This window comes from Myxine glutinosa, chromosome 1 (assembly GCF_964187855.1).
Source record: "Myxine glutinosa chromosome 1, kmMyxGlut1.1, whole genome shotgun sequence".
NCBI lineage: Eukaryota > Metazoa > Chordata > Myxini > Myxiniformes > Myxinidae > Myxine > Myxine glutinosa.
In genome coordinates, this window is record NC_136261.1 from 163,793,920 (window position 1) to 163,821,700 (window position 27,781).

General features: G+C 42.8%; 2 protein-coding genes across 2 annotated transcripts in view; one reads left to right on the forward strand and one right to left on the reverse strand.

Annotated features, from left to right (window-relative positions):
• LOC137430786 (uncharacterized) overlaps positions 1-7,586 on the forward strand; it is a 311,105-nt gene extending 303,519 nt beyond the window's left edge. The window contains exons 23-24 of the mRNA XM_078771248.1: positions 3,136-3,298; positions 7,031-7,586. Coding sequence (XP_078627374.1) covers positions 3,136-3,270 — 135 coding nt within the window. The 3' untranslated portion in view covers positions 3,271-3,298; positions 7,031-7,586. The remainder of the gene's footprint in view (positions 1-3,135; positions 3,299-7,030) is intronic.
• An 8,300-nt stretch (positions 7,587-15,886) lies between these two features.
• The window catches only part of LOC137419026 (N-acetyllactosaminide beta-1,3-N-acetylglucosaminyltransferase 3), a 63,650-nt gene continuing 51,755 nt past the window's right edge, over positions 15,887-27,781 (reverse strand). The window contains exon 3 of the mRNA XM_068105203.2: positions 15,887-17,883. Within this exon, the coding sequence (XP_067961304.2) occupies positions 17,526-17,883 (358 nt within the window). The 3' untranslated portion in view covers positions 15,887-17,525. The remainder of the gene's footprint in view (positions 17,884-27,781) is intronic.

Genomic DNA, 27,781 nt, shown 5'->3' on the forward strand with positions numbered 1-27,781 from the left:
CATGGCGACAGCGATGCCTGCTTGCCATGCTTCTCGTAACGTCACTCAGCAAAAGTTCTTCATCATAGCCAAGTTTCCCGGCTTGCCTAAGCAAAGCAGTGAGCAAAGCTTTCCACGAAACATACGTGTACAAAACCTACGTAATGAGAGGTGGTGAAAAGACATCACTTTACTATTGACATTGATCAACCCCTGTCCACCTTCAGCGACGGGCAGACTTAGCATGCGAAGTCATCTTTAGTGCTGCCAGTGCTCCTCACCACCCCAAAAAGTCAATAAAGATATTTTGGAGATTTTTTAAGAATAAAAGATGCGGCCTGTCGTGCCATAAACTTATACCATGGCATTGATGCAATGTGGGTGTTTATTACCAGAGTTTGATCCCAATAAGAAATCTGACTCGGTCGTCCCCTCCATAAAAGCAGCTGCTACTCAGTTTTGATCACTGGTAATTCCCAGTTTTTAAGATGAAATCTCGAGTGCCGACAGAGACCTCTCTGGTTTTGGTTTTGCTTTGGCATGTTTTTTTTTGTTTATCATGACATCATATGCTGTGTATTGTACACCGCACCTTTCCTATGCCATCTCCAGGCATTGCAAATCGTCATTGCTGGGCACCGAAGGGGGCTCGGCAGTGACGCACGCTGAAAGAGAGTACTCAGTTTTCACTCTGGTTGTTTGTTTGTTTGTTTGTTTGTTTGTTTTCTTGTTTTCTTGTTTGTTTTCTTGTTTGTTTGTCCGGAATATCTCAGCCATCCTTTGAGCTAGGAAGCTGAAATTTTGGCACAGTAGTGAGCAAGTCCTTTCTCAAAAACGGTATTTTTTGTTTTTTGAATAATCAATAAATTGAGGAGTTATTTAATTATTAGCGATTAATTAAGTACTTATTTAATTAATCAAATTTCCTTTCTCTTCTGACCATTAACTCAGGCACCTTTTGAGTTAGGAAGCTGTTATTTGGACATGCCAATGACCAGGTGATTTGGCTGCAAAGGCTATTTTTGATTTATTAATTAATCAATTAATCGATTAATTATTTAATTATTTGATTAATGCCCAAATAAAAATTTTTTTTTAAGATACAGATTCTGATGAAATAGTGGTAGTTTATGTGTTCTCTGACCAAATTGATTAATAATTTAATTTTTTTATGATTATTATTTATTTATTTTCATTATTTAATCATTTATTTATTTTCTTTCTCATTTGGCCAATATCTCAGGCACCTTTTGAGCTGGGAAGCTAATATTTGGACATGACAGTGACCAAGTGATGTGGCTATCAAGGATATTTTTGATTTATTGATTAATCATTTAATCGATTAATTATTTATTGGTGAATCAATTAATTATTTAATTTTTTATTAATGACTTATTTAATTCAATTTCTAAAAGATACATCTTCGGATGAAGCACGGGTGGTTTAGTTATGCTATTAGCCAATTGATTAAGAAAAAAATTTGTGATAATCTTTTATTGATTTTAATTATACAATTAATCAATGAATTAGCGTACACCTCTCCCTCCCAAAGCAGCTTCTATGAGCTGCACTGCGGTATTGCCGGGCGCCGGAGGCGTCCCGGCAATGCCGCGCTGTAGGATATTTAACTATTTGGCAAGGGGGCGGTGTACTTTGAATGTATCTGTACTTGTTGTTTCCAATTTATCAGGTTTATCAGGTATTGTTTCCCATCCTGTGCCCATTTAAGATGCCTGGGCAGGGTTGGAGGGGTGGCATCATTTCGTGGACCTATGTAGAAAGCTGTGCTCTTTTGCCAGTTAACCTTTGCAGTACTTGCCAACTTAAACTCATCTTACTATAATTCACCAAATGTCCGTCTGTTCCCCGGTACCGCAAAAACGGCTGAACCGATCGCAACGAAATTTTGGGTGGGTGATCCTGGGACTCCCTGGAGTAAAATAGGTTTTATTGTTTTTCCAATTTTTTCCAATTTCCAATTTTCCAATTTTCCAGTTTTTCCAAACACGATGGAATAATATTTACCGATATGAACAGTGATGTGGCTTTTATTGAAATTCTACAAATACTGTTTAGATTTTGATGATTTGCATGTGATATGATTTAACGGATGTTGATATAAATCGTTAAAAATAAAAAAACCCTTCAATTTCTGATATTTTGCCTTTTCATTTGGACCTCCAAATTGAAGCCCCGCCCATAGGGCAGGTACCGTTGCTGGTATACAGAATGTATGGAGGTCGAGACATCCTCCTGAAAGTAAACAACAACCTAAATGTCATCTTCATAAGCAATCATCTTCATGTATTTGTCAACGGCAGGGAGAGAAAGTACAAATGTCGATCATGTCGTGAACAATAGAGAAGCTGTCATATATTGTCATTTTGGGGATACAATAGGATTGATCAGGGTGTGTGATCTCCCAAATCACAGGCTTGAGGCGGTGGCAAAAGCTTTTAAAATATTTTGTAGTCCGTGCAGAGTAGCGAGATTGGATGCCAATTGTGCATTTGCTGAAAGTGTCCTTTCTTGGTTATGAGGGCAAGTACAGTCCTGCGGTATCTGAGTGGTAGAGAGTTTGATCGTACACTGTTAGTCAAAAAACCAAGTAGTTGCATTCCTGGTAGGTCCCAAAAATCTTTGTAGAACTCCATAGCGATTCCATTTAAGCTTGAGGCCCTGCCAGTGGTCAGAGTTTGTAATGCAGCAAAAAGTTCTTCCAAAGTCAATTCCTCGTCTAGTTGTAGATGTACAGACTCGGGCAGCGTGGGTAAAGAGACCGTTATGGAATGAATTATTTCATAATCAATGTTCTTGGCATGCTGGACTTCAGATAAGTATTGCTTAATTGAAGCTCTGACGTATTTTTGATCTTGTATCGTAGTTTTGAAATGAGCTATGCGAACGATAGGTTTTATCAACCTGATGTAACACAGTGTAACACTCCATGACATTTAGACATACATTCCAACCCTCCACCAAGCGTTACATAATTTTTGAATGGCCCATTATGCTCACCACTGTAAAAGCCAAATAAACCAGACATTTCATGTGTGAGCCCTTTGGAAGGGCAAGAGAGGAGTCTTAATGTTATGTCCTCTCATGTCTTTGTCCTTCCATGATTAAATATATATTTTAATTGTGACTTTTTTCCAGATCTACTCTCCAACTATGGGAGCAATGTTCTTGCTTGGGAAGTACCATGGTGATCGAACTATGGACAAAATCACATTGGAAACAATGATGGATGACCAGGATTGGGCGAAAATCTTATTTGAGTATAAAAACTGACAAAAAGCTTCTGGAAGTACACAAAATGGTAACTATAATTATTTTTATTGCGTTTGGGAGCAATTGCCAAAATTAAAGCTTGTTTAAAACATTACCTCTGCTGCTGTAGTAATTAACAGATTACCCTCTTAATAAAGTTGGATCAAACATTTTGTTCCATTGTTCATTTACTTCCCATGAGCCATTATGCTGTAAAATCGATGAAACAAATAGATACATAGAATCAGACTTCAACCACAATGACAATTCTGAGGACTCATAAGACATAAGTCTGACAGTGCTCATAAGACAATTACAGTGCATTGAGAAAGTATTCAGACCCCTTCACTTTTTTCACATTTTGTTACGTTGCAGCCTTATGCTGAAATCGTCTAAATTCATTTTTTCCCTCATCAATCTACACTCGATACCCCATAATGACAAAGATAAAACAGGATTTTAGAAAGTTTTGCAAATTTATTAAAAATAAAAAACTGAAATATCACATTGACATAAGTATTCATACCCTTTGCTATGACACTTGAAATTTAGCTCAGGTGCCTCCCATTCCTCTTGATCATTTTTGAGATGTTTCTACACCTTGATTGGAGTCCACCTGTGGTAAATTCAATTGTTTGGACATGATATGGAAAGGCACACACCTGTCTGTATAAGGTCTCACAGGTGACAATGCATATCAGAGCAAAAACTAAGCCATTAGGTCGAAGGAACTGCCTACAGAGCTGAGAAACAGGATTGTGTCGAGGCACAGATCTGGGGAAGCCCAAAAAAAAAATCTCTGCTGCATTGAAGGTTCCCAAGAGCACAGTGGCCTCCATAATTCTTAAATGGAAGAAGTTTGGAACAACCAGGACTCTTCCTAGAGCTGGCCACCCGGCCAAACTGAGCAATCGGCGGAGAGGGGCCTTGGTAAGAGAGGTGACCAAGAACCCGATGGTCACTCTGGCTGAGCTCCAGAGATTCTGTGTGGAGATGGGAGAAACTTCCAGAAGGACAACCATCACTGCAACACTCCACCGATCTGGGCTTTATGGCAGAGTGGCCAGATGGAAGCCTCTCCTCAGTGAAAGACACATGAAAGCCTGCTTGGAGTTTGCAAAAAAGCACCTACAGGATTCTCAGACTGTGAGAAACAAGATTCTGTGGTCTGATGAAACCAAGATTGAACTTTTTGGCTTCCATTTAAGAATTATGGAGGGCACTGTGCTCTTGGGAACCTTCAATACAGCAGAAATTTTTGTGGGCTTCCCCAGATCTGTGCCTCGAGACAATCCTGTCTTTGAGCTCTGCAGGCAGTTCCTTCGACCTCATGGCTTGGTTTTTGCTCTGATATGCATTGTCAGCTGTGAGACCTTATATAGACAGGTTTGTGCCTTTCCAAATCATGTCCAATCAATTTAATTTACCACAGGTGGACTCCAATCAAGGTGTCGAAACATCTCAAAGATGATCAAGAGAAATGGGAGGCACTTGAGCTAAATTTCAAGTGTCATAGCAAGGAGTCTGAATACTTATGTCAATGTGATATTTCAGTTTTTTATTTTTAATAAATTTGCAAAACTTTCTAAAATCCTGTTTTCTCTTTGTCATTATGTGGTATTGAGTGTAGATTGAAGAGGGAAAAAAATGAATTTAAACGATTTCAGTAAAAGGCTGCAACATAACAAAATGTGAAAAAAGTGAAGGGGTCTGAATACTTTCTGAATGCACTGTATCTCGAAAAGTTATGGAATTCCTTTTTCAAAACATTCGGCCGAAACTTGGTGGGCAGGTTTGGTGTATGAGAAGTACAGATTGATTCGATTTTGGCGAAGATTCGGAAACTGGAAATTTAAAAATGATTCTTCACCATTGAGAGATATAAAGTCACGTGAAAAAGTAAGTACACCCCATGTAAAGTTTTGACTTTTTCAACATATTTCAACATACAGCTATTTGATATTCATTTCAACAATATTGATAGATAAAGGTGATATAATATAACAAATATCATGGAACATTTATATTTTGTAGTCCATTGTATAATTTAAATAAACATAAATGCAAATTTCGCATGTGGAAAAAGTAAGTACACCCCGACATTTATCACTACTTCAAATACCTAAAATTAGAATCAGGTGCACCAGCTCAGGTGCAAATGATTAGAACATCGTCAGAGAGGATCTTGGAGGAACCTGTCTTATTTAAACCTCAGACATTTAGTTTGGTTTGCTCTTTGTTGTTGAAGTGTGCAGCGTCACAATGCCGAGATCAAAAGAGCTCTCTGAGGCCTTCAGAAAGAAGGTTATAGATGCGTACGAGTCTGGGAAGGGATTCAAAAAGATCTCCAAACAATTTGAAATCAATCATTCGACTGTCCGGAAGATCATCTACATGTGGAGAAGATTCCAAACAACTGCCAACTTGTTCAGGCCAGGCCGCCCCAGCAAGTTCAGCCCGATAGCAGACCACAAGATGCTGAAAGAAGTCTCTAAGAATCCCAGAATGTCATCATGGGACCTACAGGTAGCTCTTGCCACTGTTGATGTCAAAGTGCACGAGTCTGCCATTAGAAAGAGGCTGCACAAATTTGATCTACATGGGAGGTGTGCCAGGAGGGAACCTTTGCTGTCCAGAAAGAACATCAGGGCAAGACTAAAGTTTGCCAATGAACACCGAGGCAAAGACCAGCACTTCTGGAACAATGTGCTCTGGACAGATGAGTCAAAAGTAGAGCTATTTGGCCACAGTACCAGAAGACATGTTTGGCAAAAACCAAAGACAGCATTTGACCACAAGAACCTGATACCAACTGTGAAGCATGGTGGTGGAAATATTATGGTTTGGGGCAGCTTTGCTGCATCAGGGCCTGGGCAACTCACCATCATAGAATCCACTATTAATTATTCATTGTACCACAGGGTGCTTGAGGATAATGTGAGGCCATCTGTTGGAAAGTTGAATCTCAACCGAAGGTGGACCTTGCAACATGACAATGACCCTAAACATACCCGGAAATCCACCAAGGAATGGCTGAAATAAAGAAATGGAGGGTGCTGGAATGACCAAGTCAAAGCCCAGATCTAAATCCCATCGAGATGTTGTGGGGGAATTTGAAATGAGCTGTGCATGCGAGAAACCCCTCGAACATCGCACAGCTGAAATAATTCTGCATGGAGGAGTGGGCAAACATTTCTCCCTGTCATTATGTCAGAGACTGGTAGACAGTTATAAGAAAGGCCTACTTGAGGTTGTTTCTGCCAAAGGGGGCAATACCACCTATTAGAGCCAAGGGTGTACTTACTTTTTCCACATGTGAAATTTGCATTTATGTTTATTTAAATTATACAATGGACTACAAAATGTAAATGTTTCATGATATTTGTTATATTATATCACCTTTATCTGTCAATATTGTTGAAATGAAGATCAAATAGCTGTATGTTGAAATATGTTGAAAAAGTCAAAACTTTACATTTGGTGAACTTACTTTTTCACGTGACTGTAGTGCCAAAACGATATGTACAGCTCAATATCACGAACAGTTATGGATGGTTTCGGATGAAACTTTGTGGATGAGTTGGGTAGATGACAAGAACAAGCTGATTAGATTTTGTTCCTGAAGTTATAATTTTAAGTCGAGTTATAATTTGAGTAAGGCTTTCTAATGATTTCTCATACATGCTTTTATTCTTTTTTTACATCTTTATGTATATGTTTTTACAGCCCACCAAAGGACACAATTAGGATATGACATGGTATTGAATCCGTTTCTTTGCAGCTGCATGGAAAGGGCAACAACACCGCACGTGTTTGAGAAAGTAACTGTATTTGGTTGAAACCGAATGGTGTTCACATCGAATAGGATTTTGATGGGTTAAAATATCCTTTCATTACCTTAGATGTTAAATAGTGACAAAATGTAACCTTGTGCCTCTGTCAGATATATATGTATTCTTTATTTCTCATTTTCATATTTTTTTAAAGTTGATTCTATGAAATGTTGTCATATCCTCCATACAACTTGCACACGATATGCTGTGATCTGAATAATTTTTTGCTGATAAATTGCTTTTTGAATCAAATTTCTTGCACATATGAGTGACATATGAATGCCGACCTTGTTCAAGCCGACCTTGCACATATGAATTCTTGCACATATCAAATATGAGTTTTCTCCATGTCAATATGTCAAGATGATAGGCTCTAGTTATGGTATTTGAGTGCATTAGGCCCATGTCGTCTGATTAAACATCATTTGTAATATGATGTAGATTTATCTCCATCTTTTAGGTGTCTCCTGGCCCACAAGGTTTAGATAAATTGCAATAACATTTCATGTTTCTCTTGGTGTTTATTGTGTCCTGTCATTTTATTATTAGTCCCCTACCGGTGTACACCGGAGGGGACTATAGGTTTGCACTCCGTCCCTCCATCTGTCAGTCTGTCAGTCTGTCCGTCCGTCACGCAAAGAACAGTTTTCCGGACTTTTATTTCTAAACTCTTAATGTTAATGATTTCAAACTTGGCACATGGTTTCCTCATGATAAGTTACAGATCAAATTCGAACTTCACGACGTTTCGATCATTTTTGACAAAGTTATAGCACTTTGAACTTTGGTAATTTCCCCAACAGTTTTCCGGATGACAGACTGCCGGTAGGGGACATGTATTGCAGCGCAATACTCAGAATGCTTGATAAACTTCTTTTTTTTTTACATAATACATGTGCGGCCGCCCTGACTCGGTCTCCATGGTTCGCTAGCTTCAAATTCAATCAGTAATGAAAGAAAGTAAAAGTAATCATCAGTAATCGTCATCACGGCTGGCTGATGGTCAGGGATGCTCAAACGACGTTGTGTTAACAATGAACTTCGGGCCTCCATCCTGCAACTTTTTGCACACTATGCAATTGTGGTGCATTTAGACTTGAGTTTGCCTCCTTTGTCGCATGGAAGTCATTGTGTGAAGGGTAAAATGGCCATGTATTCCCTGTGTCCCGTCTGACTGTGCTGAAGATCGACTGGTGGTTTGTGCAGACTGCTCCTCATCTCCTTTCACCCCAGCTCAATTTGCAGAGCAGCTTCATCCAACATCATGCAACTTTGCTATGTCTCTCATCCCTCGTCAACACTGCATCTCCTCATGAGATACATTACGACATCTTTCGAATATCTGCTGCCGACGTGACACCATCACCATTGTACTACTCAAACCTTTAGGCCTCACCATCAGCCATGATCACTCAAACCTTTATTCCTCACCATCAGCCATGATCACTCAAAACGATGGGCCTCACCATCACCAATGATCCTTCTTGGGAAGACCATATTTCCAAGATGCCTTCCAAAAGCAGATGGCAACGGGACATCCTTTGTCATGTAAGGTGCTTCCTTAACCAATCTAGTAACTCAAAAGCAGATGGCACAAGATAGACGAAAATGGCCAAACAAGGGATGTGGGTATGAATCAGGGGTAGAGGAGGATGCTGGAATAGATAAGGTTGATCTAAAAAGGTAATTCTAAGAAAGGAAGAACTGAAAAAAAATTGCGGGTGGGGCAGAGAGGGAGTTAACAGGGGTAGAAGAGATCATGGTTTTGGATGGAGGATGATCTGGGATGGTGCTGAACACCTGTCTTGAAGACTTGGAGGGAGGGATGTGGAAAATTGGAGGGAGGGATGTGGAAGATTGGAGGGAGGGATTGAAGAGGATGTGGAAGTTGATTCCACAGGTGGGGAAAAAGAGGAACAAATGAGGAAGTGAGCAGCGATTCTGGATTTTAGGAAGGAGGTTGCTGGTGGACCACGTGCAACCACGTCCTGCAGTCATATCGTGAGTTTTTAGTCCAGCACCCTCTCCAAAAAACTGGGGGGTAGGGGAGGGATGAAGCATGGAAAGGGCAGAGGGTGCTAGACTAAAAAGGAGGTGGTTAAAGACAGAGAAACCACTGGACTGTCTATGATGGCAAAGTGATAGGCCCATAGACTCAGCTTCATCATGGTAGATTCCAATGACTTTGGAGGCCTTGATTTCCATGGCATCATACTGATCAATGTGTGAGGCAAGGGCACTGTCGCAGAGGGGAGAGCAGCATTCCAGCAAGCTGTGCATGAGGTTATGGTAGGTGGTTTTCAAGTGTGCTAACGGAAGGACTTAGCATGATGGAGGACTTAGACACCTATCTTTGGAGGCCAACTTTGAAATGTAGTTTTCCCCAAGAGATCATGGCTTAAAGTGAGACCCCAAAGATTGAGTGACTGAACTACTTCTGAACTTTTAACCATTTGAACCCGAGCAGCCGGTTTACCGGCCAGCACATTCAAACTTCCATATACCCTCCAGTCGCCACATGCTTAATTTTTTTAATTCATTTATTTATTTTCATTGTCTGAGGCTCATAATGGAGCTCGTTTCATACATGATCTAAAACTAATTTTCTCTTGTTTGCAAACATATCAGGAGCAACCTCCTGAGCAAGTAACGGCTCCGTTATATTACACCTAATCTTCGGTCTGCCTCGCCGCTAATTGTTCACAAAGTGCGAGGGAGGTTTTTGGAGAGAATTCGTGTGTATCGGAAAGCTGAGCAATAACTGCTGGTTTGACTGGCACCACAAATTAGAGACTTGGCGATAAACTCAAAAAAGAATAAAGTTAGACAGTCGATGATTCAAAATATCATTTATTTATAATTACAGTGGATATTTTTTTTTTTTTTTTTTTTAATTTTCATATTTCATATTTTTGAAAATATTTTTTCAGGCAGAAAACAGATAAAACAAAATTTCAACTTTTCAGTGGTTTTTCTCCAAGGAGCCCAGGGTGGGCAAGTTGAAAGTCCAATGAGCCCAGGGTTCAAAAGGTCAAAGGCAGAATTGTTACCCTGCGCTCGCGAAATGAAAACCAGGGTTAGTAAATCGATTGCGTACGTACGTGTCTGCATCTCTTATTATAATAGAGCAAACGTATGTGGTTCGCTATGTATGTATGTTTATATGTGACGAAAACGTCTTCTTCTTCACATAAAATGACCACCCTCTTAATTAACCCTCTTAATTGCGTTAAGACTGCTGAGACCCCTCAGACCTTTGATGACCCTTTAATTCCCCCAAGACCTTTCAGACCACCAAGACCCTTCAGACCACCAAGACCCTTGAAGACCCAAAATACCCTGAAGACCCCCAAAAACCCAAAACACCCCGAAGACCCAAAACACCCCGAAGACCCAAAAGACCCCAAAGACCCAAAACACCCCGAAGACTCAAAACACCCCGAAGACCCAAAACACCCCGAAGACCCAAAACACCCCGAAGACCCAAAACACCCCGAAGACCCAAAACACCCCGAAGACCCAAAATACCCCGAAGACCCAAAAGACCCCGAAGACCAAAAATACCCCGAAGACCCAAAAGACCCAAAAGCCTCTGAAGACACCAAAGACCCAAAAATGACCCTGAAGACCCAAAAACACCTTAAATACCCAAAATACCCTTAAAGGCCCAGAGGATCCAAAAGACCCTGAAGACCCAAATGGTCCTGAAAACCCAAAACACCATGAAGACCCAAAAGACACCGAAATGGTCAAAGATGCCTACCCCTCTGAACCGATGTGTGGTGAGGCGCGCAGAGCGCGCCGAGTCACGCTAGTTTTTAGAATTCATAAAAACTGCAACCGTTGGTCGGATTGAGACTAAATTTTACCATTGGAGTGCCTCCACCTGTGGCATATTTTCATTCATAAGTATGACGTCATAGGCCACGTGGTACATACGCCATCTTGGAAAAATGTTACACCTCTATAATCTCTGAAATCGCTCAATGAAAAAAATTGAAACATGGCTCATTGTCAAGTACTCCCCATGTGGAATAAGATATGTTAATGATGATGTCATCGTTACCTTCTGTTACGGATCAGTCACTTTCGCCTTTGTTGTTATTATATAGTTGTAGGACTTTTAGTTTCAGGTAATATTGTTGTTAAGATTTTTGTGTGAAATGGAGATGACTTTTGTAAAAGGTAAAAATAAATGTTTGTGAAGGAAAAAGGAAAATGCGGCAAAGAGACCGAAAGAATAGAGATTGATATGGGCAGAGGGAGCTGTGAGCAGACTTGTGTTTATATATTGGTCGCGAAAGAGTTGAGGCTTCCCGGGAAAAGGATTGCCCACGACATCGTCATATATTGCAAGTGCAATTAAATTTGCGTCTCAGGTTTTATCACCAAGTGTGAGTCATCGTTGGAGAAATCAAGTGCCTCCATTACGGGCCTATACACCATTTTGTCCTCGAAGAAGAAGAGGCTGTCCACTTGGTGCATCTTGTTTTGCCGTTGGGATTTCCATATCGACCTCATCGTCTTGATTGCCGTTGGTTTACCTATCGGCTCAATTCCAATATCGACCTCTCACCTCGTAACTCCTCATCCACAGTCGCGCCAATACCCGCCTATTGATTTGTCGTTCTGCATGACCTCGACCTTCACCCCACGTGGAGATCCGTGTATGGACTTTGGGGAATGTTACATCCCACTCACGGTTGGCGTATCGTGAGTTTATTGCTTTGAGAGCATTGGGGGAATGATGGTACAATCATATGCATTGTTCATTTGATGCAAGTGACATTTTCATTGTGCTTTCTTTAACTGTTGTTATTGTGTATGTGAGAGTTGTTAATACAATTACTTGTTTTGTTCTACAATTGCATTGGTGTGGTTTTACCATGGTTTAATAGAACACGCAAAATAACAAATCTTTCTGCCATGTTGCTGCTCCAGACTCTGAGGTGCACCGTAATTGGGATTTGTAGAGGTAATACGTAACACCCTCGTTATGACGTCATAATTCAACAAGTATAACGCTTCATCCGATCAGTATGAATGTTTTTTTCTCTGTAACTGTTGGTCTGATGGACATGAACTTTGCACCATAGGGGCGCCTCCTTCTGTAGAATATTTCAATGATAATTATGACGATGTCATAGGTCAAGTGGTACAGGTGCCACCTTGGAAAAAACAAAAAACGTAGCACCTCTATATCTCCGAAACCGCTCCGTGGAAAAAACTGAAACCTGGCTTATTGTAAAGAACTCCGCATGGGGAATAAGTGTTGTTAACAACAGTCATTGGTTCCTTCATTATGACGTCATAATTCGACAGGGACAATGCTTAGTCTGATCAGTTTGAAATTTATTGAGCATGATCTATGCAACAATTATATTGGAGAATATAAACTTATGATGCCATCGCTCACGTGGTCCTGCAGTCATATTGGTTCAAATAAAAAACCCTTCAAAAACAGAAGAGTTGGCTCGCACCACGTTGACTGCGCAGGGTAAGTATTCTATGAATACCATCTAGTTTTATTTCGTGAGGATTTAGTTTAGAGCTATGGAAAAGAAGGAGGGCTAGAGAATGAAGGAGGAACTGTGCACGGAAGATTGAGTTTGTGCTGTTGTTGTCATTGTCCTTTTTTTGGAGTAGTCATTCAGGTGGTATAATTCAGTCATTCAGGTGGTATAATTCAGTCATTCAGGTGGTATAATTCAGTCATTCAGATGGTACCACCATGTCATTGTAGCCATGTCTGAAGTCACCCACGCGATCGAACACACCATATGCCGGTCGACAGAACGTGCCGGCTTCACCCATGTGCACACACCATTTTGATGTGGTCGCATGGGCCTTGAAATTACAATATGGGGAATGATTTTGAATGTTCATTAAAGAGGAAAAAGAAACGGACACAAAGGCGAGCGCCAAATCCATCCAAAAATTCTCATGACAGAGAATTTCCTAAAAACCCGATCCTCGACGTTGTTACGTGGGGTTACAAAACACCTAATCCAACATTCACGATGAAATACCGAATTAATAATCAACGTTTCATTAATCCCGAAGTCCTTTTCGTAACTGCCCAATTGATCTCTTCAGACTTGTCCCGAGTCTTACCTGAAGCGAGGCCAGGACAGGACGGAAATAATTATAACTGGAACGGCACTCGACAGAGCGCAAACCTCTGCCAGGCTGAACAGTTTACGTTTTGTATTCCAATGATAGGCCGGATCTGGATCCGCACCTGAAACAAAATATAATCGGCTTGTTCTTGTCACATATCCAACTCATTCATCAACTTTTGTGGAAGAAGTAAAAAACACAAGGACACCAAGGACTTCCAGGAAAGAAGTAGGTTTTTCAAAAAAGTGGATTTGGGGTGAAATTAGCGGGGGTAGAAAAGATCAAGGTTTTGGATGGGGGAAGATAAGAGATGGTGGTGAACAGCTGTTTTAAAGACCTGGAGGGAGGAGTGGGATTGAAGAGAGTGTGGAAGTTTGTTCCAGAGGCGGGAGAAAAGAGGAATGAAGGAGTGAAGGTGAGCAGAGAGTCTTGATTTGGGCAGTTTAACCATAAGAGGGTTGCAGGCAGATCTTGTGCGACCTGTAGGAATATTTGGGGGACAGAGCCCAGAGAGAGCTGGGGGGGAAAGGCCGGAGAGGAGTCTGTAGAAGACGGAAAGACCACCAACCTGCCTGCGGTGAGTGAGTGAAAGGTTTCAGGTTTCACTCATTTTTCTTTTTTTTCAAGATTGCGCGCATACCACGTGACCTATGATGTCATAATTATCACAAATGTGCAGGCAGAGGCACTCATGTGGTGAAAATATCATGTCAGTTGGACCAACAATTGCAGAGAATTTTTTTTTATACTGATTGGATCAAGCAAAATACAAGTCGAATTATGACGTAATAATGAAGGTACCGATGACATCATCATTGTTCACCGCTCCTTTCCGATGCCATCTCCAGGCGCTGCATATCGTCATTGCCGGGCACCGAAGGGGGCTGGGCAGTGACGCACGCTGAAAGGGAGTACTCAGTTTTCATTCTGGGTGTTTGTTTTTGGACACCACACCTTTCCTATGCCATCTCCAGGCGCTGCATAACGTCATTGCCGGGCACCGAATGGGGCTGGGCAGTGACGCACGCTGAAAGGGAGTACTCAGTTTTCATTCTGGTTGTTTGTTTTTGGACACCGCACCTTTCCTATGCCATCTCCAGGTGCTGCATAACGTCATTGCCGGGCACCGAATGGGGCTCGGCAGTGACGCACGCTGAAAGGGAGTACTCAGTTTTCACTCTAGTTGTTTTCTTGCTTTCTTGTTTTCTTGTCCGGGCGATATCTCAGCCATCCTTTGAGCTAGGAAGCTGAAATTTCGGCACAATCGTGAGCAAGGAGTTTGTCGAAAACGTTATTTTTTGTTTTTTTATTAATCAATTAATTGATGAGTTATTTAATTATTCGCGATTAATTAAGTACTTATTTAATTAATTAAATTTCCTTTCTCTTCTGACCATTAACTCAGGCACCTTTTGAGTGAGGAAGCTGATATTTGGACATGCCAATGACCAGATGATTTGGCTGCAAATGCTATTTTTGATTTATTGATTAATCAATTAATTATTTAATCGATTAATTATTTAATTATTCCATTAATTACTTTTTTTTTCTTTTTTTTTTTTTTTAGTTGCAGATTCTCATGAAATGGTTGTGGTTTATGTATTGTATAAGCCAATTGATTGAGAAAATATTTTATGATAATCTTTTATTGATTTTAATTATGCAATTAATAAATCAATTATTGTACACCTCTCCCTCCCAATGCACACTCTCTGAGCTGCACTGCGGTATTGCCGGGTGCCAGAGGCGCCCTGGCAATGCTGCTCTGTGGGATATTTAATTATTTGGCTCGGGGGCGGTGTACTTTGAATGTATCTGTACTTGTCTTGTTTTCTTTCTTGTTTGTCAGGGCGATATCGCTACGGCAATGCCGCGCTGTAGGATATTTATTATTTGGTATGGGGGCGGTGTAGTTTGAATTTATCTTTACTTGTTAATATATCTTATTCCCCATGTGGAGTACTTGACAACGCACCATGTTTCAAATTTTTTTCCATGGAGCGGTTTCAGAGATGGAGAGGTGCAACATTTTCTGGTTTTTCCAAGGTGACACCTGTACCACATGACCTATGGCATCATAATTATCAATAAAAATTCTCCAGGCCGAGGCACTCCTATGGTGAAAATTTTGTGTCCGTTGGGATAACAGTTGTGGAGAATTTTTTTTTTCATACTGATCGGATCAAGCATTTTACTTGTCGAATTATGACATCATAATGAAGACACTGATGACATCATTAACATGTCTTAATCCCCATGTACTTGACAATGAGCCTTGTTTCAATTTTTTCCATTGAGCGGTTTTGGAGATATAGAGGTGCAACGTTTTTCCAAGATGGCGTCCATAGCATGTGAACTATGATATCATAATTAGTAATAAATTGAGGATTTTAGAAATTTGAAAAAAGGTGGTTGACCTTTGGCCTATGTTGACCTTTTGGCCTATGCTGATCTCAAAATAGGTGGTGGTTGAATTCAGTTAGCTGATGTGTGAATCCTCTTCAAATTTCAGGTCGATTGGATGAAAATTGACGATTTTATGTGTGGCTGACCTTTGACCTTTTGACCAAATTATTAATTTGTCTTGTCCATATTCTCATAATAAAGCTTTATCAAAAAATCTATGACAAAAGCTCAAATGGTATTTGCTTTGAACGTAATAACTGGAAGTCAAAGGAAAAAAAGATGAGGATTTTGCTTTAATGTACATGTTAACTGTTAATCTCTTTATAAATGACACTGAAAATTAGGAAATGCATTAACAAGGAATCACTCTTATTTGGAGAGATTCGAGAAGGCAAACAAGTCGTACTGAGTAAAGGCAGCCATATCACACATGCATTGACCTCAATATAATGCAGTGTATATTGAGCATTCATTCCCAGACATGGTGGTGGTCAGTCTCAACAGATTGGAAAGGGAGCTGGGTGGCTTTAAACTATTGTTATTTTGTTTCAAAATTTCTTGGAGGTCGTTAGTTTAATGGAATTTCCAAGTTTCTCAGGACATTCTTCCTGGATCCCAATATTATCTAGCAAATTGCTGGAAGGTGGATGAAATTTTCTACTGAACAAGCTAGAATTTGCTTTGTTATGTTGGGCACATTTCTACCACTCGACTTAAATCATGAGTTTGAAAACGTCTTTTAAAAGTTGCACATATTGTACAAAAAGTGGTTCTTTTATTGTTTTTCTACTGATTTTGAATCACTTATTAACTGGTAAGCACAATTAAATCCACATTGTAGAGCATTTTTGTACTCTTTTGTTAATAAATCTACTCTTATGTTTAAAAATCTCACCATTCGATGTTGAGATGCATGCGATGTTATTACTGGTGACATGACCATTCTTCCCATAATATGGAGACAGTGTATCGACACAGTGTGACATTGACAAGCAACAGTCATGGTGTGCACAAGAGCATACCAATTGATCAACATTGTTAATCAGCAGAGAATATTTTCTTTGTTGATGTTAGTGTATGCCACAGAACTAACATTTACTTATTACATAAACACTGATCAAACAACTTTATTTTAAAATGAATTAAATCAGTATTATAAAGCAGATAGTGTCCAATAACTTATAAAACAAATTATTAGAATATCAAAAACCCACGACCCATCAATTTGGAGAATTTTTCTCCAGATACCAAAAAACAATCTATTGGACATAAAAAGTCAATGAACAGTTTAAATGCAATTTTCTTTGAAATTGTATGCACTAGGGCATTGCCCGTACTATATCTATATCTAAAATTATATCCCCCCCCTCTATTTACATGAAATGGTTTGGTCCAAAGCGAACGGCTTCCGGAGTTTGGTAAAGAAATCGCCATCGCGTGCACAAACGCGCAGGAAAGCGAATGAATCGCAAATTCGTTTTTATTAGTTTTAAAACATAGTTTAACGCCAACATAGTTTGCAAACGTGAAATAAATGAATACGCTCTCAAATGTGCCATCCGAGGCAGAGTGTGTCCGCCACGTTCGGCACACGCGATAGTTCGCTGCTCTCTGATTGGTTGAATCGTTTTTTGGACATAGCTCGGTAAGTAATTGTCCGATTAATATGAAACCTTGAAAAGGCACATCCTCGGGTCCCCAGCAATATACCTGGCAAGTTAAAAGTATATCGGACCCGTGGTTGTCGAGAAACAGCGGTCACAGACAAACAGACGTACAGACGTACAGACGTACAGACGTACAAACGTACAAACGTACAGAGATTACTGGAATTATAGATAGATTACACAAAATTTGGTTTTCCGTGACTCATGCTGGCAATCTCCTACATTTCAGTATCTGGGTACTAAAGTATGCCTAAATAACATTATTGCAGTTAAGATTAAAGTCTTGCAAAGCATTCCACATGAGCAAAATCTGGTAGGGCAACAGTCGATGTACCAGGAGCATCTCCCGATAATAGCAAGGATGGAAGGAACTTGATTGTTTGCTTGGCACACGAAAACCTGCACAGTGGATTCCTGAATGCTTCTCTGGCTTCAAACCTTGTTTCTCCAGACATTGTGCAAGAAAAACATCATCGATAGGTAAAATTGGCAAAGAGGGCACTGCTTCACATATCTGCATTGCTGTCCAGTATGACATGAGGATGCCACCACCAGCTGCATAAGGAGGGTACTTGTCAGATTCTTGTATTTGCTTTGGAACGTAATACCTGGAAGTCAAAGGAAAAAAAGATGAAGATTTTGCTTTCATGTACATGTAAACTGTTAATCTCTATATAAATGACACGAAAAGTTAGGAAATGCATTATGGATGTCAAGATGTGCTCCAGCATAACAAAACAATAAAGAAGTGCAGACGTAAAATAAGTCATTTCGATAATCCAGCCTGCGATTTATTCACATATCCCATTAACTTTTGTTACATATTTATGTGAATGTATGTGAATTACTATTCAGGTCTTTGCTTATCAATGTGTAGTCGATTAAAGGTTGTTGTGATTAAAGGGTCAGGAGCCCTTCTGGGAAAAAGGAGACCGGAAACGGAAGAAGAAAAGACATGAGGTCCTGGAGAAGCGACGATCTTCTTCTTCCTCGCCGAGCTTGGACGCGAGCGGTATCGCTATTGAGCAACGTAAGAGAATCGGCGTTTAAAAGCCCGTCTGGCGAGAGGAGTTACCGGGATGTGTAACTACCCTTTGACACGTCAAGTCACTGTGGGTTCGTGCACGGAACCAAGCGTCCGGCACAGTTCGCCTCACAGTCTACAAGGCCGTGTACGGGTCGCCCCTTGGGCCTCGCGCGCTGGGCAAGCCGCGTGTTGCTTTGCCCGCTTTGCTTTACCCGCTTTGCTTGGCCAGGAGGTGTGCGCTGCAGCCGTTGTTCCCGGTACGGGACGTGCCCGGTGGAAGCACGTCAGGAAGGGTCCGTTCAACCGCCCACGTGCGGAGATCGAACTACAGGAGTACGGAGACATTGAGAGAGACATTGACCATGGAGGGAGTCGGGAGTGGGGCTCACGTGAGGAATGTATAAGATGGCCATCTTAGAGTTACTGTAGATGAGTTTACATCTTTGTAAGATTGATTGCTGATGGTTGATGGTTGTTGATTGCTCGGGGAATATATCCTTGATTATTCCGGAGCCTTGGTGTGGGGTTTCTTATTGATTGGAATTCATATTGATTGCGTTACAAACGCGCATAACTAATAGATCTTTCTGGCGGAGTTCCTCTCACGGTCCGGGGGTCACCGAGACCAGGTAGTCACCGGGAGGACCACGTAACAGAATTGGGGGCTTGTCCAAATTACGATTTGCGGATTCACAATTGGGTCTACGTCCGGGATTTAAAATTGTATAACATAATAAAATAATAGTTTTTATTAATTAAAATTAATTAATTAATTATTAATTGGTAAATTTTTGAGAAATTGTGGTAAAGTCTTGGGTGAAGGTTAACAGGTGTTAACGATAGTCACCATGGCGTTTGTTGCACAGAACTTTGCGGTAACACCTAGTGAGGCACAGTTCCGAGCGTTACTAAAAGCGGACCTCTTGAAATTGGCCAAACATTTTAACTTGGAGGTCCGAACTAATTTGAGGAAGGCAGAGTTGCAGACCACGGTGATACAGTCTATGGTGGGATTAGGAACATGGGACGAGTTAGCCTGGCAGTGGCTACCCGAAGAACCAGAAGACATTGAGCTCCGGAAACTTGAGTTGCAATTACCGAGCCAGGAACGGATTAAAGAAGAAGAAAGGAAAGCAGAAGAGAGGAGAGAAGAGAAACAAGCAGAGGAAAGGAGAGTGGAACGAGAACTCCAGGAAAGGTTAAAAGAAGAAGAAAGGAAAGCAGAAAAGGAAAGAGCAGAAGAAGAAAGGAAAGCAGAAAAGGAAAGAGCAGAAGAATAAACGAAAGCAGAAGAGAGGAGAGAAGAGAAACAAGCAGAGGAAAGGAGAGTGGAACGAGAACTCCAGGAAAGGTTAGAAGGGAGAAAAGCAGAGGAGAGGAGAGCTGCAAGGGACCTCGAAGCAGAGGAGAGAAAAGCGGAAAGGGAATTAAAGGAACGTGACATGGAGCTTCAGCAAGAAATTAAATTCAAGGAGCTGGAATTAATGAGAGAACGGGGAGAGGTACCACCCTTGCTGACGGGGTCGACACCTAGCCAGAACACCTGGGATGTGGGCAGACATGTGAGGCTGGTTCCACCCTTCAGTGAAAAGGAAGTCACTCAATTTTTTCCACACTTTGAGAAAGTGGCTCGACAGTTAAACTGGCCAGAGGAGGCCTGGACCATACTAGTGCAAAGTGTGCTGGTGGGTAAAGCTCAAGAGATTTATTCGGCGCTACCAATGGACCAATGTGCAGATTATGAGGTATTGAAGAAGCACATCCTCAAAGCCTATGAATTGGTTCTGGAAGCTTACCGGCAAAAATTCAGGAATGCCAGGAAGAGGGAGAGTGAGACCCATGTGGAGTTTGCTAGAGTGAAAGAAAATATGTTTGATCGGTGGTGTGAGTCAAAAGGAGTCGGGAACGACTTCGAAGCATTGCGTGACCTGATGCTGGTGGAGGAATTTCAACAGTGTGTCCACGAGGACATCAAAGTGTACCTGCAGGAAAAGAAAGTACCGAAGTTGTGGGACGCAGCCACCATGGCAGATGATTATGCCTTAACACACCGGATAGGGGTCCACGAACCTAACTCCTCGCCTAGATCTCCGCAGGGGAGGTGTGGAACAGCAGGTGCGGAGAACGACAATACATGGCGGCGGCCTCGAGATGAATATGGGGACAACGCTGATACCCGAACTGTTCAAAATCAGGGGGCTACGGGCCCAAGACAAACTTATTTCCCGGGGGGCCCGAGGCAGACCACGAGGTTTTCCTCCGGGCCTACTTGCGCCTTTTGCAAAAAACCTGGACACTTGATGTCCAGTTGTTACCTCATGAAAAGGGACAACCCAGAAGTCTGACTAATACAACTCCGAATGCGATGGCAAACGTAAGAAATCGCCCACAGAAGAGTTACCAACCATTTATTTATGAGGGGTTGGTCTCACTCAAGGGAGACTTGACTAACCCAAGACCGGTTAGGGTGTTGAGGGACACAGGAGCCCATCAAACCTTAATGCTTGAAGGCATTTTGCCATTGTCAAAGAGTACCGCAACTGGTGATAGTGTTCGGTTACAAGGGATCGGTGGCTGTGTTAGTGCCCCACTTCATGTCATCCATTTGGTGTCAGGACCGGTCACCGTCGGTTTACAAGCCACGCTTCCTGTAGAGGGAGTATCTGTGATTATCGGGAATGATTTGGCCGGGGGGCAAATTTATGGTAACCCGAGGGTGGGTAAAGAGCCCCGCAGGGGAAATAACACCACCTCCGCTCGGGATGGCGACAAAAGTTCCAAGTTATTTGTAGGGGGACTGAACTTCAACACAGAGGAAGAAGTTCTGACCTCTGTCTTCAACAGATATGGGCCTCTGGTGGAAGTGCAGGTGGTAAAAGACAGGGAAACGCAACGGTCAAGAGGGTTCAGCTTTGTCACGTTTGCAAGCACAAGAGACGCCAGAGAGGCAGAGAAGAATTGGAATGGTAAGGATTTGGAGGGTCGGACCATAACAGTAGGGAAGGCATTTCGTAGGCAGCGAGAGGTCTACAGAAGAGGACAACTTGGCAGTAGTTTTGGGGTTGGCAGCAGCCGACATTACTATGGAGGCTCCCAGAGTTACGGCACCTCCCGAAAGAATGAATGTCAGAGCACTGGCCGAGAAGGAGACCGCCAGTCAGGTAACGGCTGGGACAAGGGGTCCCACCGTAACTGTTAGGAGTCTGGAGAAGTTGAAGCACTATATATGGGGGGAGCCGCCGAGCCGGGGCTCCTACACGGACTAACCGTGAACGCCACGTTCTTAAAGGCGTCCAGGTAGTGAACTTTCCTGCACGGACTAACCGTGAACTCCACGTTCTTAAAGGCGTCCATGTAATGAACTTTCCTCCCCGGACTAACCGTGAACTCCACATTCCTTAAGGCGTCCATGTAGGGAATACTCAGCTGGGCCTCCCGAAAAAGTGCTATCGAGAGGTTTAAATTTGGGGGCTTTGGTCACCACCTCTTAACCATCATTCAAGAGAAACTAGAAGTGGTTGACGCTTGGTCCAGAGGGAATTAATCTCGGGGATTGTGTGAAATTTTGTTGCTTTCTTTTTAAGTGATAACTGTGCCCGGGGGGAACTGATGATTTGGGGGTGTGAGTTATCTGGTTTGTTTATCCAAGTTGGCCGGCAAAGAAAGTTTTCGCTGGGTTCAAACTTTCTTTCTTGAAGGGAGGGAGTGTTACATATTTATGTGAATGTATGTGAATTACTATTCAGGTCTTTGCTTATCAATGTGTAGTCGATTAAAGGTTGTTGTGATTAAAGGGTCAGGAGCCCTTCTGGGAAAAAGGAGACCGGAAACGGAAGAAGAAAAGACACAAGGTCCTGGAGAAGCAACGATCTTCTTCTTCCTAGCCGAGCTCGGACGCGAGCGGTATCGCTATTGAGCAACGTAAGAGAATCGGCGTTTAAAAGCCCGTCTGGCGAGAGGAGTTACCGGGACGTGTAACTACCCTTTGACACGTCAAGTCACTGTGGGTTCGTGCACGGAACCAAGCGTCCGGCACAGTTCGCCTCACCGTCTACAAGGCCGCCCCTTGGGCCTCGCGCACTGGGCAAGCCGCGTGTTGCTTTGCCCGCTTTGCTTTACCCGCTTTGCTTGGCCAGGAGGTGTGCGCTGCAGCCGTTTTTTTTTTTTGTTTTGTTTTTTTGTTTTGTTTTGTTTGTATACAATATCGAGGCTCGTGAAAGAGCGAACATTAATCACATGAACACACAGAAAGACAAACAGACACATAAAACATATAACATAGGGAGCGGTAGACAAGATGGGGAGAGAGGGGGAAGGACACAAACACAACATTTGAGAGCAGGGACCGAGAGACATGGAGACATCGAGAGATCTGAGAGAGGGCGAGGGCTTTGGGGGGGGGGGCGTGGGAATGGGGCAGTGGGAGAGGTATAAAACATATGGACACTGCCAGGACTTCCAGGAAAGAAGTTGGAATTTCAAACAAGGTGGATCTGGGGTGAATTAGCGGGGGTAGAAAAGATCAAGGTTTTGGATGGGGGAAGATAAGAGATGGTGGTGAACAGCTGTTTTAAAGACCTGGAGGGAGGAGTGGGATTGAAGGGAGTGAGGGAGTTTGTTCCAGAGGCGGGAGAAAAGAGGAATGAAAGAGTGAAGGTGAGCGGAGAGCCGAGATTTCGGCAGTTTAACCATCAGAGGGTTGCTGGCAGATCTTGTGCGACCTGTAGGAATATTTGGGGGACAGAGCACAGAGAGAGCTGGGGGTGCAAGGCCGGAGAGGAGTCGGTAGAAGACAGAAAGACCACCTACCTGCCTGCGGTGAGTGAGTGAAAGGCCCTCAGAGATAGCTTCATCGCGGGAGATTCCAATAATTCTGAAAGCTTTGGTTTCAACAGCGTGAAGCCGAGCTAGGTGTGAGGCAGGAGCACCGGCCCATAGGGGAGAACAGTATTCCATTGAGCTGCGGATGAAAGCCTTGTATGTGGTGAGGAGCTCAGGTGTGCCGAGGAAGGACTTCGCACGACGGAGGATGCCCAGTCGGCGACTGGCTTTGGAGGCCAGCTTGGAAATGTGGTTTTCCCAAGAAAGATCATGGCAGATAGTGAGACCCAAAATCTTGAGCGACAGAACTTCTTGGAGAGGATTGTTGAGAAAGTAGATGGGAGGGTTGTCCAGTCGATCTTTTCGGAGAGACATAGTAAGAGTGTGAGATTTGTCAGGATTGAAAGACATGTTCCACTTGTTTGACCAGTCTGTGATTTTGTCCAGGTCTTCAGAGAGTGAGGAGGCAGCAGACTGCCGATCTGAGGGAAGAGGAATGGAGCGGCAGAGAGTGGAGTCATCAGCAAAGAGATAGAGAGGATTTTCGAGAGAGTCAGAGAGATCATTGATGAAGACCAGAAAAAGCACGGGGCCCAGAACACTGCCTTGGGGAACTCCAGCCTGAACAGGAAGAGGAGATGAGAGAAACCCATTCAGGGCCACACGTTGACGACGACTAGAGAGGAAGTCCGCCAGCCATGCGTGGAGATTTCCATGGATACCAAAGGAGGAGAGTTTGGTGAGCAGAGCGGGGTGCCAGACCGTGTCGAAGGCACGTGATATGTCGAGGGAGACAGCTCTAATTTTCTGTTTGGCATTGAGGACCTCCATCCATTGTTGAGACAGCAGAAGCAGCATGTCCAGAGTAGAGTGACCTGGTCTGAAACCAAATTGATGATCAGAGATCAAGCCATTGGAGAAGAGGAAAGATTTCATATCAGAAGCAATGATGGATTCCATGACTTTGCTGATAATTGGGAGAAGGCTGATTGGTCTGTAGTTGCTAGGATCTGTTTTTGCACCTTTTTTGTGCAAAGCGGTGATGTTGGCTGATTTCCAAGCAGATGGCAGTTGACCTTGAGCAAAAGAGAGGGTGAAGAGAACAGAGAGAGGGTGAGATAGAGCAGCAGAGCAGGATTTTAGGACCCGTGGGCTGATGCCGTCGGGTCCAGTTGCAGAATCAGAGTCGAGGGTTGACAGAAACTTTTCCACCTTGTCAGGAGGAAAGGACACGGAGTCCAGGAGCAGCAGGGTACGACTGGGTATGGTGGGTACAGAGAGGGATGGGTTTGGGACACAAGATTTAGAGGCAAACACAGAGTTGAGGCATTCAGCTTTTTCACGTGCGGAGTCAGCTGTGTAGCCGTTTGAGGTAAGGGAGGGGATGGAGGGGGAACAAACACCAGAAACGGATTTGACCAGACGCCACCAGGATTTGGAAGAGGGAGACAGATAAGAGAGTTCGGTCTTGAGAACGGAGAGATATTGTTTCCTGGCTCTCCTGAGGGTGGACACACACTTGTTTCGGGCTTTGTGAAAGGAAATGAGATTTCCTTCCGTTGGATTTGCTTTCCAGGAGACGAAGGCAAGTTGTTTCTGGGCAACAGCCTCACCACAAGATTCCGTGTACCATGGACGGGAGGAAGGGTATGACAACTGAAGACGAGATGGGATAAATCTGTGCATGAGAGAGAGCAATTTACTTTGGAAGAATTCCCAGGATGAGTTGATGTCAGAGGTGGTAGAGATGGGAGACCAGTCCAGATGATTGATGGCTGCTTGAAGACCGTGCCAGTTGCCCTGAGTGAAATGCCAGACTCGTCGACGCTGAGCAGGCTCCCTGAGGATGGTCAGAGAGATGTCCACTTTAACAAGGACATGATCAGATGATCTGATCGGAGCAGAAGAAGAGCAGCAGACATTTTCAGGGAAGTTAGTCATAACCAAGTCCAGAAGAGAAGATGTTCCGTTGACTGAGATCCGGGTCGGGAAATTGACAGATTGTGTCAGTCCCAGTGAGTCGCAGAAGTCCTTTGCTGAGGAGCCATGGCTGGTGAGAGAGGTACCCACACCCAGCCAACTGGCATGATGACAGTTGAAATCACCACATATGAGGAAGAGAGAGTTGGGATGAGTAGATAGAAGTTGGTCCATATCATCAGACAGCGAGATGTAGATGGAGTCATCACTGTTTGGTGGACGGTACAACACACATATGAACAAGAGGTGGGAGCGAAGGGGAAGCCGTAGCCAGAGGTATTCCTGGGGGTGAGGTGGAGAGAGTGCAGTGCAGGGCGAGTGAGGAAGAGAGTTTTTGATAAAGATAGCAACCCCGCCTCCAGGACGAGGCTCAGGTCTATCATACCGGAGGAGGGAGTAGCCCGGGAGAGATACTATGGAATCAGAGACATCATAAAGGAGGAAAGTTTCTGTTAAGCAGATCACGTCTGGTTTGACAGAAGCAACCTGTATGGAGAGATCAGTTAAGTTTGAACGAAGGCCCCGGATGTTTGAGGTCCATACCGTTAATGAAGAGGAAGGGGGAGCATCAGATACAGAACAGGGGGGAGGAGGGGTAGGGTAAGATGTGGAAGAGGTGGAAGAGGTAGGGAGAGCTGTTGAAGGTGTGTCAGAGATTTCAGAATAGCTCGGAGAAAGGGAAGGATGGGGCGGACAAATGGTGTTGTTCCCGGTACGGGACGTGCCCGGTGGAAGCACGTCAGGAAGGGTCCGTTCAACCGCCCACGTGCGGAGATCGAACTACAGGAGTACGGAGACATTGAGAGAGACATTGACCATGGAGGGAGTCGGGAGTGGGGCTCACGTGAGGAATGTATAAGATGGCCATCTTAGAGTTACTGAAGATGAGTTTACATCTTTGTAAGATCGATTGCTGATGGTTGATGGTTGTTGATTGCTCGGGGAATATATCCTTGATTATTCCGGATCCTTGGTGTGGGGTTTCTTATTGATTGGAATTCATATTGATTGCGTTACGAACGCGCATAACTAATAGATCTTTCTGGCGGAGTTCCTCTCACGGTCCGGGGGTCACCGAGACCAGGTAGTCACCGGGAGGACCACGTAACACTTTGTCTCAATCTCTCTGTTAGCACAGTACCAGAATTTTTACCTCTGACCTTTGACTTCTTGACCCCATAATTTGATCAGTTCATCTTTGCATCATTATACATACTTGTACCAAGTTTGACTTGGATAACTTCAGCCGTTCTCAAGTTATCGCACTAAAGAAAACCTATTCCGGACGCACTGACGGGAAGGCGGACGGACAACCCGAAAAAAATGCCTCGGCAACTTCGTCAGTGGGGGCATAAAAAATGTTATAATGCACTTGTTTAATACTTCAACATCAGTAAAGTTATAATTCACTTAATAATTTGTTAACTCAAAATAAAATTTGTATCACAAACTTTACAGACTAGAACAAGAAAGAGCAATCAGAGATTGCAGACCCTCGCCATGACGTGTTTGTGAGGTGTATTTGGTGGAGTGTTTTTGTACATTCTTTCATTATTTTGTACAACCCCACTTTCATCAGACACGCGTGACACATTGCATCCTCTTTATAAAACTGAGTTCAGTATTGTATTAAAAAATTATTTTTTATGAGGCTGTCCTCAGGGTCCTTTGCATCCTCGGAGTCTTTTGGATTATCAGGGTCCTGTGGCTCTTTTGGGTCCTTGGGTCATTGGGGTGTTTTGAGTCCTGAGGATATTTTGGGTCTTCAGAGTTTTCAGGGTCTTTTTGGGTCCTCAGGGTCTTTTGGGTCTTCTGCATCCTCAGGGAATTTTGGGTCCTTAGGGTCCTCTGGTTCTTCATGGTATTTAAGGATCTTCAGGGTATGTTGGGGTCTTGGTGGTCTTAAGGGTCTTGAGGTTGTCTTAAAGGTTCTTCACAGGTCCAATGGGTCTCAGCAGTCCAAAGTGTTGAATGGTACATTCCGATAGTACATAATTAATAGATGTATTTAATTAATAGACAGGATGCCACTGACTTCGAACAGTACATAATTAATGGATATATTGAAAACTCACATGGCTGGAGAAGATAATATAGTAGAGTTTTTTCTTCTTCAAACAAAAACAACTTCTGGCTGCCAGACCGTAAGACCAATCATATTGAAATTTTAAACAGGTGTTCCATTTTTAGACTGCGACATTAGTTTGAAGTTTCATATCGATCGATGAAGTGGTTCAAGAGATCTAATTTAAAAAAATATTTTTGTTCAATTCAATGTGGCCACCACATCATGTGAAGTATGAATTATTTATGGGCAGCATGGTATCGTGGTATACGCAAGGCATGAGGAACATACGTGTGAAGTTTCCATTAAATCTGTTCAGCCGTTCTGGAGGAGTGGTTTTTTAAAAGTTTTATTCTTCAAAAAATCATAGCCGCCAAACCATGTGACCTATGACGTCATGGTCATGGAACTTTTTGTTCATCATGGGTATGGGATCATGCATGTAATGTTTTGCCTCGATCTGTTTAGCCGTTTCGGAAAAAAAGGGTTTTTAGTGTTTTTTAAGGCTTTTGTGTTAAAGCAAATATGGCGGCCAAACGACGTGACCGATGACGTCATCTTTTTTCTCCACCAATTTATCCCGAGATGATGCTCAAGAAATTTCATATTGTTT